The following is a 12,500-nucleotide window of genomic DNA, read 5'->3' on the forward strand; positions in this document are numbered from 1 at the left end:
TTCCCTTGAAAAAATACTTAGTTGCTTCTGAACCATAAAACAGCACACACTATTCAGTGATAACATAAATAATTTTGTAAAACATGCTTGCAGAGATATCCTGTGACACTTAGCAAAAAAAATACATATTACTAAAAGTGTCTTGTTTACATGAGTACAGTTAAAATACAAATATAATGCATTAATTAATGCAGATATATTATTATCACTAATTTATTTACCAATCTGAATGATCGGAGAACGGATAATCCATCCACATTTGACAGAAAAGGCTCCACCAAACTAAGGATAACTATAACACTATCGAAAATATTCCAGCCAACTTGGAAATAATAAAAAGGATGCATGGCAATTATCTTGAGAACCATTTCTGCTGCAAAAATTCCAGTAAAAACCTAAAGGAAGAACGTTTATTGTTACTTTATAGATGAGTGTGAATAAGTTGAACCAGCAGATAAAGAACAACTTAAGTAAGAAGTAACAACCCTCTTACAGCAAGATGTCAGTAAGGAAAATTATCACAAGCTGAACCTCACAAAGAAGATAAGTGGCAACATCAAAATGACCTCTAGTGTAACTCTGTTGAGATAACATTTAGTGACTAGTGAAGAATAAACTATTCCTAACAGGCCTCCTGTTTGCTCCTCATATCTGCTGTCCACCTAATTAAAGGAACTTTCCTCACCAAGATAATAACAGTTGCTCTTGTCACAATGGAAGCTGCCTTAATAACAGTGTGTGGAAAAATATGAATTGGTCATAAATTGGAGAGTGATGTGCTATTAAACGAAGTCTTCATGAGAACTCACAGATACAGTAAGCATTATCTTCTCTTTCCAGCTGCCAAAAAAAAGGCCAATTATGCCAAGGCTCTGCTTGAAGTAAAACTCCTTTCTGCCTCTGAATGTCCCTGATGCCTTCTGAAGCAGAAGGCAAACACCACCTCTGAAAAGGGAGTAAATTCATGGTATTTACTGTAGAAGTATGACCACCAGTATCTACAGAACTGCATAAATTATTATCTTTTACTAGAAAGATGAACAAACTTTGAAAAAATCAGGAGCATTTGACAGTCTTTGAAAAGATAGTGCTACACAGTTCAAAAAGCAAGAAATCAACTGCTGAAACTACACCTGTATTATAGTGGCATTTTAGCTGACTGGGAGTTATAACTGGGAGTATAAGTGTTCCTTCTTACCAGCACGAAGGAACACTTATGCTCACACAACTCAAAATTAGATTAATATTAAGCTACTTCATTACATATGAAAGGAAAAAATGGTTGTGTTTCCTGGGTAAAACACGCAGGCATGATCACAAGACAACCCTATGCAACAGCTATTGATCCTCACCTATTCGTCTTCCCTGTCTTTCTCCTCAAATACATCCTGAATCTATATTAAACAGCAACATGACATGATTATCTTCCACAGACAGTGATCTCTGACTCCAGGTTAAGGTGAAAACATTGAACTATGTCTGTATTGGCTAAAAATATCAGCATACAATTTAAATGTTGACACATTAACAACTCTGGACTTAAACTTGAATACGATCCCAACATGTACTAGAATTTCATATATTCTAATAACCAAATTGTTTTATTATTTTGCTACATCATAATCACCAGAATTACCACTTACAATAAGCATAGATTAAGAAGTATAGCAGATAACATTATCTGTATTATTGCCATTATAAAACAAATCAACCATCCCAAACCCGACCTACAGACTGTGTCCACTTTGTCCACCCAACTGTATCAACAGACGCTCTTGGAATAAGTCACACATTCTTTGCCTTCCAAATTGTTATAGGCCAATCAAAGCAACATTCTTCATGGAAATACAAAAATAACACAAAAAATAACAGTGTAAAATAATAATCCAAAATAACATCCAACTCTTCTTGTGTTCTCAGTGATACTTACAGTAGAAAGGATCTAATTTGCCTCCTACTTTTTTTGTAATACTGATCAAAAACAAGTCAAATTTCTTTTGGTTTCGTGTCATTCAAGCTCTGGTTGTTGAAAAGTATTTGCAGAAATTTTAATATAGAAATCAAACTCTTACAGATACAACATATCTCAAAAGGTATTTTTAGACTATTTTTAGTACAATTAAACCTTTAACATTTATTTTATGGTATGATAATAAAAATAATAAAAGTAATTCTATTTCAAAAAGAAACCAGGTTCCAACTTTATCAAATTATATACTTTGAAGGACTTACCTGATTTCCTATTTTAAGTACATTACTGAAATGGGGAGTCATTGGATAATGTTCCAAGGCCATAAACAGTGTGTTTACAATTATGCAAACAGTGACAGCCAGATCAACAAGTGGATCCATTACAATAAATTCAACTACATTCTTTACTTTTAACCAGGGCTCCCAACAATTCCAAATTAAGAAAGTGTGGGCAAACTTATACCAGCAAGGTGGACATTTTTGCCTGGATTCTTCAAGTTCTGGGAAAAAAAGAAACGTATAGTGAACAAGTTTTGGAGAAAGCGAAGGTAAAATTTTGTTTATCTGCTTTTTCAGGTTTTAATCTTTATCCTTGGAACCATTAAGGATGTTTGGAGGAACTTCCTCAGATTTCCAGGAACTTAACTTATTGTTGCTGACTGAAAAGTTTTTAGAAGAAATTAGCTCAAAACTCTTGAGGTTTAATTGAAAAGTTGTCTATTTTTAGTATCATATGATCTTGTTTAAAAAAAACAAACAACTATTTATGCTTACATTTAGGAATCGTTTTCTCAGTAAAACTTCCAACTTCACAGTCCTCTCAAATGTGTAATTATTTATTTTCAGGAAAAATAAGATTAATTTCACCATGAATAGGTTTTTGAAAACTATTCAAGTTTTTTCAAGAATTTCACTGGAATAATGTCACCATTCTAAATAATCCTACTACAAATTTCCTTCTTATTAACCAAGGCCTGGCCTTCAGTTTTCTACAACATTTGTACAGTATAGTTAGTGGAAAATTTATCACAAGTCATTTCTTCCAATAACTGTATCGCTAAACATGAATAACTAGTATAAAACACATACATTGTTATCTATTTTAATTAGAATGTGTTTCTTAGTTTAGCCTGCTTATCAGATTCCTTCATTGCTTTTTTCACTATGTATATGCACTTTTGTTCTATTACTCAGTTTATATATTTGCAATGGCTACATATTTTTTTGTCTTCTGTATTTGCACTGTGATATAATACCTTCAAGCAAGTCTAAGACTATGTCAAGAAAGTTCACACATCTGCAGTTATAACACACCTTCCATTGTATTTGTGATAATGCCAGCTATACTCATGGCTCTCTGCCTTATATTGGGATCCTCCAGCAACTCCATTGGTATTTGATATGAACTTGTACGCCTCTTTTTTATTTCTATTTCTGTAGTAGTGCTCTATAAAAAAAAAAAAGAGGGGCGTAAATTAAATGCAACTTTAGAAATACTGCAGAACAGGTATCAGAAAGACTCTTCAGTTTCAATGAATTCATAATATATAAAGCTTTATATTTAAGTGCTGTTACATCAGATTTTTTTCTATTATACATATAACATAAGCCTAGTATTTTTTTTAAATGGCTATTTTCATGTTACACTTCTGAATACTGTTAATACTTACAAAATACTAAGAAAAGATTTTGATATTTAGTTCCCAGATTACCATTACATTATAGTTAACTATTATTAACTCCACATTAGACAGAGAAATTTTGGAGGAGGCTATAGCCAAGTAAACAAATCAAGACTGTTGTTGCAGCACTGGAATTGAAAAAATTCCCAGTTCCATGCTTTCTCTACCAATATTTCACTTCTAAACTAGTTCAATCACAAGCTACTTATAAGAAGTGATTTATGCTAGGAAGTTCTCTGCAATAACAATTATTCTTTTAAAGTAATCTTTATAGATCAGTCTTGATCTCTATACCTATTCAAAACTAATTTAAAGGATATCTTTTACATTGAATAGCTATCATCTCTGATTTATTTTATGAATTTCAACTGAAGAAACAAAAAGTCTGCTTAATTGACCCAAAAAATGAATACTTTTTTTTAAAGTATTTATTAAAAAAATTGAAAGCTGTGTTATAGTTATATCATTGAACACACTTCAATTATAAAGTGGTTTTGAATGTATAAGCATGGGTAGATTTTTTTTTCAGGAAATTAAATAAATGCATGAAAATGAAAGTATAATAAACTGCAAGAAGATTATAACTGTAAGAAATCTGGCTGATGTACTTTCTGATGCTTGTGACCTATGTAAAAATTTTTGTTTCAATAGAATAAGGTTTCTAGGAAAAAACATGCAACGGATGCCTCTGCTCCATTCCTAAAGCAGACTGAGGGAAAAGGGAAAACTGAGCAGAGGGACAAATGGATAAACTTGCATGTACTTTTTTTTTTTTTTTAATTATACCTTGATCCTAGGCAGTGAGAAACTCAGATCATCTCTGAGACCCAAGAGAAAAAAAGCTTTCAGAGCTTCTATAAACTATCAACATAATCATAAAGGCTATGCTACAGTTGCACAATACCAAATATATGGATGGGGGAAAAAAGCAGAACCAGCAGATTACCAACAGATAATTAGGAAATACATTTAAAGGGAGGCTAAAACCATAAAGAAAGAAAAAAATCAAAGCAACATAACAATATGCACAATGTTTAGAAAGCTGAGCACCCTATTTGGGGTTCTAAAACAGATTTAGCCACAGAACATTACTAATTTGATTCACTACGCAGGTGCATGCATGTCGTTGCTCTGTAGGTATATAAAAATGTGCTACCCTGTTCTCTTTCATTTTCATGCTTCAGCCTCTCACTTTTGAGTGAATCACCGTAAACCCATTTCATCACAGTAAGATATGCAAAAGCATTCACAACCTTTCAACCATTTTCAAAGCATTTCATTCCATTAAAACATTGTCTGGTGCAATAAAGAAAGGTCATGAAACCTGGAGTAGTTTAAAACTTTCTTACATTGTCATCAGTCGTCGGTTTATCTATTATCACCTCTGGCAGAAGCTGTCCAGTAGGTGACAACAGACCTTGTGGTCCATCCACTAAGGAAACCACCCCATTGCAATCCACAGTGCTGTGCATCTTCCCATTCACTGGAAACAGTGTCAGCCTTCTTGATGATCTACTAGCCTGACTAATGTTACTACTGCGCCGTTCACCATGTCTGCGTGGCAAAAAGAGAGAACCTCTTCTGCTCCCATTATCCTCAAATGTGCTGTGCTCATCATCAGCAAAGTCATTTTCAGATCCTATCTCTCTTCCGTATTCTCTAAAACTGAAAAGACTTGTTCTGCTACTACGTCTGGGAGAAAACAGGGAGCCACGAACACTCAGTAAAGACTGCAAAGAAAACAAACAAAATGACTGGCTGAAGATTTTAAATATACAAAATGCATATCCATGTATTAAAAAAATAATAATTTATATTCCCCAGGAACCTTTCAGTGTTATTTTTAATACAGTGCCTTAGGTAGGTTTCAGACACGTGCACTAGAGATCTGAATGGGTGAATTTACAGTATATCTAAAACAATTATTGGAGAGAAAAACATGAATGTGCATAAGGCCATAATAGTTTCCATCTCTGTATTAAAGAGAAAAATCAAAACTTCTAGAAATTCTAATGATCTATGTAGATCAAGCATTATGTTAAAAGATATCAATACCCTTAGTCTTCTACATCGACACATTATACTTAAATTTTCCTTTTATGAATTAAAAAGGGATTTCTATTTCAAATTAACTAGGAAAACGCAATGCTGCTGTGCACGTTAAGACCCACCAGATCCTAAACAATAAAACGAGAGAGATCAAAACACTTGTTTAGGTACACTCTAGAAAATAATATCAAAAATAAGTTGGTATTTAAAATAATGCAACATTATTTTTCCTTGGTTGTATTACTTTGCGAAGTTGCAGTGAAGTTTGTTAGGTATTACAGTTATCTCACAAACCCCAAAAATGACAACTGCACTATTCACAGTACCTGGTGGGGGGATGTGAATGGCTTTCCATAAGCAAGTCTGTTCCCATCAAAAGAAAAACGGAAACCTTTCCTTCTGATACTGCCATCTGATTCAGATTTTGGAAGCTTTTCATCCTTCATGTCATCCTCTTCTCCAGAAAGCTCCCTCTGCCTTCTTTTCTTCCTTCTATTTCTCCTTTCTTTGGCACTTTTTGAGCTAAGCCTGGATGCTTCTGAAGAACTATCTGAGGGTCCACCAATCCCACTTTCACCGCTGTACTCAGTCATCTCTGCTGCAGCTGCTGCTATTGCCTGCCACAGCAATTATTTAATGTGATGCTTTACAAATCACAACATTTTCTAAAGAAAGCTATAGTCCTTGTTCCTAAGATTTATATCAAATTACTTTTAGATATATGACAAAAACCTAGATGGATTTGTGCAAAACTTCAAATGGAATTCTGCAATATGAGTTAAAATAAAAGGGCAGTTATGAAAGTTGCCGTTCAAACAGAGTTCTACTTTGTGTCTGTATCATGGAGTCAGCCCACATTATGTACTTCATTGTGCCACAAAGTTCATTACAAAAGACTTGAAAATTAGTAAGTTTATTAGAGTGAATGCAACTGCAAACAAAAGAGCTAAACAGAGTCATACTTCAGTTTGTATTAATTTAGTAAACTAATTTTGACTGTTACTGTAAGTAACAGCTTCCTTAAGCTGCTCTTAGGAAAAAACTTTGGGGTACTGCTTCCAGTCTTTGACTCACTGGACATAACACAAGTAGCAAAAATTAGTCAGAAATTTATGGATAAAATTATTTTAAACTCTAAACAAAGCTTGACAAGTATTTCACAAGTATTGCAATTAATTCTAAGCTAAGAATTCGGAAAATCATTATGACAGGTTACTAGATAGTACCCCTAGATAAGAAATATTTAAAAACTATTGTTCTGACTTGGAGAGTACTTTTTGTTCTCCGTTCAGAAATTCATTAACACTTTAGACATTATACATTTAAAAAGCAATAAAAAGCCATAGAGAAAGCAGTCTAAAGTACTTGTGAGCTATGTAAAAGAATGTGTTTTTTTTTTTAATATGTTAATTTAATTGTTTGTTTCATTTTGAACGAATAGCATGCAAAGGAATATACTAAAGCTCAAACTCTTGTTAGAAAATACCTGAGCTGCTTCTTGCTGCTTCCTCAGCTGTTCAAGCATCTGCTGCAAGTCTGCCTCCCTCTGTTCAGCTTCAACCATAGTTGCTTGATTTTGCTCTTCATAGGCCATGGCAACCACAGCCAAAATCAAGTTAATCAAATAGAAGGAACCCAGAAAAATGACCAGAACAAAAAATATCATGTATGATTTGCCAACAGCTCGTAGCGTCTACAGGAGAAGAAGAGAAATGATCCATCTGGTGAAGACATGCATTAGTTCTGCAGTTCATAAGCATTTACTGAATTTGAAAAGTGTAAAACTATTATTGAGTTGTTCTTCCTTCTGTAATAAGATCATACAACCTTTCTGAATTATAAAGTAATCAAAATAAAGGGAGCATTCATGTATGTGAAAAACACGTTTAAGGATCATGCTGCTTTGAGACAAACCTCTTTTAATGCCTAATAATCTTGAAAAGAATGTGGGATCAGAGTAATTAATGTAAATCACACATCACAAGTTGGATGGTTAATATGATTACCATATATTAGCATGCCTTCCCCTTGAAATAACCAGAAGAATTAAAGATGGCACAATTGATTAAATAATCAAAAGATAATATTTATTATAATTAACAGATTTTCACATACCATATAATGAAAAGCTATGGTATGAACAGTAATTTATATCAAGACGTGCATTCTTAGTTATCAAAAACAGGATTCGAAGTACAGAAATCAAGATTCAGATTTTGCTGTCACAGAGTATTTTTACAATTTAAACTCAATATTAAAGTTTTTGAAAATAAGATCTTATCACGAGGCACAAAATGAAACGCACACTGTAAAAATTAAAGGATCAAAAAACCCTCATGTGCCTCTTCAGAAATCATGTGAGATTCTGTAGCAAGTGCTCATGTCTGTTTAATGCTGCAACTGAATTTGCTTCCTTTCATAAATACTGTTCATTTTCAATTGCTAACAATAACAATGGTATGTAATATAAATATGAATGGCCTTTCCATCTTTTATTTGGGGCCAGCAAGACACTAACCACAATTTTTACTATACACTCACTAGCTGATAAAGATTTTCCCAGTAGTCCTGTGTCATCAGTCGAAACAGTGACAAGAAAGCCCAACCGAACGTGTCAAAGCTAGTATATCCATAGTTGGGGTTTATACCAGCTTTCACACAGATAAACTCTTCTGGACATTTACTAGGAAGAAAAAGAAGACAAAAAAAAAGTAAAGCAATGCATATAAAAAAATCATATAACACTAAAATTGTTTTTAAATTATTGTACCTTGAGCTTCTAATGAAGGTTCATTTTATCTAATCTGTGAAGGGGGCTGCTATTTGTGGCTTACAACATTCTAAAGATTAGTGAGGAAATGAAAACGCTTTCCTTTAAAAAAAGCCAAAAAAGAGCAAACAAGTAAACAGATAAATACCTCTGCAGATACCTCTTCAGTGGAAACAATATATTTACTTCACAAAGAGATTCCATAAGGCGAATACTTCCATGCAAAAAAAAAGAAAGCCAGTATACATGTTTTATGCTGAATTTTGCCTGTCAGCAGGGCTGGCATACCAGATTTCTTGGTTTCTTCAGGTTTGTGAATTAGTCAAGTCAAGTTAACAAATTCTACCAATTCCTCACAACAGCAAATAACTGTCATAATGACACTTTTATCTCCTGAAACTGTACATATCAGTTTTGATAGTAGGTGATCCAATCTTGGTATCAACTGTAGGCACATAGTTTCAGTTCTGATTCAATTTTTGAAGGATAGAAGAGATTCTTGCCTCCAAAACCTCCACAGAAAGACACTATAAAGATTTCTTTTCATATATGTGCATGCATATTAGATGCGTATTTACACACACACAAAATTATCTGATAGTTACTTACATATATACACTAAACGTTTAAAAAAAAAAAGATTTAAGTATATCTCTTTTAAAGACATAACCAACCAAAACCAAGGGATGGACTGATATAGAATGATGAGATTTTGTTACAAAGAATTGTCACAAAGAGAGAGCAAGACACTGCCCCATGCATGCAGTCCACAGACAGAAGAATCCTGAAGATGTCTTCCCAAAAGTTGGTCATAAGTCCCAGTGCCCCATGCCTATTTTAGAGATGAGAAATGGCATGAAATCCATGATAAATGAGTATGTTCTTAAGTCATTGTATCTACCTGCTGAAATGGAATTTTCTGGTTACATAAGAGTTTTTAAAAGACATTTACAGAAAAGTATTTTCTCATTTAACACCTTTACTCATTGAAATGTTTACTTACTATGAACCCTGACCACGTATTATTGACTGTGAAGTTAGGTAGCTAAATTAGCTTTTTAAGTTTAGAGTGATATTTTTTACATTTTGTTTAGACAGGTTGTATGTAATTTTCAGTGTACCTTACCCTGCATCTGAGCTATTGCCACAAAGCAGATAATCCTTTTGTCCTTCTATGCGATAGAAATGACCTAAAGAAAAAATAGGAAGTGACATGATGATAAACAGAAGAAGTAATTTTTTTTTTTTTTGGTGAGGATGAACCTATGTTCAAGTTATCATGGTTTGAATGTTCATAATCTCCCATTCATGTTTTCCCAGTAATGGGTTCAAATACTGGCACATCCATACTGGTAAGTAAAGCTGCAAAATTAAAGAATAAAATAAAAACACACTGTAAAAATAAAATTCTAAAACAATGATTAGAACAACATAAATTGCATATTCTCTTCTTGAGTCATAGCAAACACTGAATATCCTTCCAAAATCTGATGTTCAATAAATGACAGAAAGAAAGGACAAAGCTTAAAACTCCTCTTAGTCAGTAGGTAGACTGTAATCAGACAATTAAAGCCTATCTTATTTAAAATGGAACTATTTACAATGGCTGGCTAACAGTTTTGAAGTCAGAGCAACATTAACTAGCACATCCTGTGACTGAAAATATGAAGGTAGCATTTAAAAGGAAGATGGATGTTCCAATGACAATGTTATAACAGCTGCTATACTATAAACAACTTTACAGAATTTTTCTTTTAATTATAAGGTGGTAGCCTTCAGAAATAAAGGAATATATTTTGTTATTAATGATTAACAACTGTGCTGTCCTTAAAAAAAAAAAAAAAAAAAAAGAATACAGATAGAAAGATGATAACAAATTGGGGAAGAAGTTGATGTGAGTGAGGGCAGACCCCATTCAGAAGGACCTAAGCAGGCTGGAGAAAGGGCTGACAGGAGACACATAAAATTCGGCAAAGACAAAGGCAGAATTGTGTACCTGGGAAGGAAGAGCCCCTTGCAGTGATACAGGCTGGGAGCTGACCGGCTGGGGAGCAGCTCTGCAGAAAAGGCACTGGGGGTCTTGGCGGACAGGCAGCAAGGTGAAGGTGAGCCAGCAGTGTGCCCTGGCAGCCAAGAAGGGCAACAGCCTCCTGGGCTGCATGAACAGAAGCACAGCTAGCAGAGCGAGGGAAGTGACTATCCCCCTCAGCTCAAGCACTCATTAGCCTGTACCTAGAATATTGTGTCCAGGTTTGGCCTCCCCAGTGCATGAAAGACATTGATAAAGTGGAGCAAGTTCAGCAGAGGGTCACCAAGGTCATGGGGGGGCTGGAACATTCACCCTGTGAAGAGAGGCTGGGGGACCTGACCTTGTTCAGCCTGGAGAAGGGAAGGCTGTGGGGGCAGTTGGTAGAAAGCATCCAGCAACTACAAGGTCATCAAGGGGACAGAGCCAGGTTCCTCTCACGGGTGGGTGGCAGGAGAATGACAGACAATGGGCATAATTTGAAACAAGAGAGGTTCCAACTGGTTATAAGGAGAAACTTTTCACCGTGAGGATAGTCAGGCACTGAGATCTGGAAAAAGAGACAGAGATCTGGAAAAAACTCTTACTCCAACTAAACTAATCTCCTGCCATCCTCAGTTATTATCCTCAATGTACCTTTCAAGCTGACAAAAGGCTTTGGTTTTCACATGGTAAAACACTACTGTGGTATTTAAATAGTCAGAAACAGCGCACGGGATGAAGAATATATGAAGACAGCAGGATTCTAAACCGACCACTTAAATCAAATCTAGTGATGCCAAAATCCTACCATTCAAGAACAGTACTTACACAATGTTAGAAAAATTATAATCCTATGACTTCCATAGTATCTTTAGAGCTGGCCAAAACTTTAAATGTTCAGATACTGATCTAAATGCCAGGTGCCAATACTTTGACACGTGGATCCAAGATCTGTGCATATCTTTTCAAAAAGTGAATCTGGCCTTGTTCCTTAATAAATGAAAATGCACTGATATTAAAAAAAGCCACTAGAGGGTATCACACTCAGTCACAGCTGACTGGCATATGATAAGCTGAAAGAAATATTAGGAGGACCCACAACTGAGCCCAGTGAAATTATAATGCAACTGACACATACAAATGATTAAGAACAGGTTACATGAGAAAGGAGGAATACAAACACAACTAGATGGAACTGCCTTGCCTGCATCAGCACTCTGTAGAGACTCCCAGCAAAGTCAACGGTTGTAGCATAGGAAGCAACTGACATTCTGGAAGATTTTAGTTGTGTCTTTTAGTTTTAGATTGCTACTTACTGGAAATGGAAATAGAGAATCTCTATACTGTATTTGAAGAGAGAATTCAGAAGTGTTTTACAGCATAGAAGCTATCATCCAAAATTGCCCACAAAGCTGATAAATAGCACTATCACCACTCCATTTTTGCACCCCTTCTTCGGCAAATAAACTAGGTAAAATGTTAGCTTGCACAGCAAATGTAAATACAGTCACAGAATTTCCAGAACTTTAACAATTCATAAGTATAGAAAGAAAATCTGAAAATACAGAAAACAGCAGAGAACTTTAATGTCCATTTTTAAGTAAGGAAGGAAATATGACTCATCAAAACTCAGTCTGTAACAACTGTATTTTCTTCTACTTTTGGGTCAGTGAGGAAGAAAGCTAGCATCCCTTATTCTACCAATTTCTTTTTACTTAAATACACTACTTTTACAATTAATTACTGAGCAATACCCTGTAAATCCACTTTCAACACAAACACAAACATAAAACTGAATCAAAAGTTTGGCAATTAAAAGTTATTCTACTACATCTCATGGTTCATTGTGTATTACAACTTTACTGGTGCTATCACTTAAAATGACACAAATAAAAAAAAAAAAATCTGTGTGTTTCTGATCCAGCCTGAATACTTCAGTCTACAGAGATTAAGACTGTTGAAAAATATCTGGATAAAGATGTCTCTGTCAGCTCCCTTAGTAACTACAATAGGTCCTACA

The 12,500-nt window shown here is 34.6% G+C and overlaps 1 protein-coding gene across 5 annotated transcripts in view; it reads right to left on the reverse strand.

Moving 5' to 3' along the window:
* LOC103918151 (sodium channel protein type 2 subunit alpha-like) overlaps window positions 1-12,500 on the reverse strand; it is a 48,734-nt gene that overhangs the window by 29,430 nt on the left and 6,804 nt on the right. For 2 of the 5 annotated variants that reach the window (XM_009325406.1, XM_009325407.1), the window contains exons 7-14: window positions 9,599-9,662; window positions 8,244-8,385; window positions 7,189-7,395; window positions 6,029-6,319; window positions 5,174-5,383; window positions 3,286-3,418; window positions 2,233-2,471; window positions 222-395 (exon numbers count right to left, since the gene is read on the reverse strand). In XM_009325406.1, the coding sequence (XP_009323681.1) occupies window positions 222-395; window positions 2,233-2,471; window positions 3,286-3,418; window positions 5,174-5,383; window positions 6,029-6,319; window positions 7,189-7,395; window positions 8,244-8,385; window positions 9,599-9,662 (1,460 nt within the window). Of the gene's footprint in view, window positions 1-221; window positions 396-2,232; window positions 2,472-3,285; window positions 3,419-5,002; window positions 5,384-6,028; window positions 6,320-7,188; window positions 7,396-8,243; window positions 8,386-9,598; window positions 9,663-12,500 lie in introns of all 5 variants that reach the window. The other 3 variants (XM_009325403.1, XM_009325405.1, XM_009325402.1) reach the window with 2 other exon arrangements.

Source organism: Pygoscelis adeliae, unplaced genomic scaffold, assembly GCF_000699105.1.
Source record: "Pygoscelis adeliae isolate BGI_AS28 unplaced genomic scaffold, ASM69910v1 Scaffold106, whole genome shotgun sequence".
Taxonomy (NCBI): domain Eukaryota; kingdom Metazoa; phylum Chordata; class Aves; order Sphenisciformes; family Spheniscidae; genus Pygoscelis; species Pygoscelis adeliae.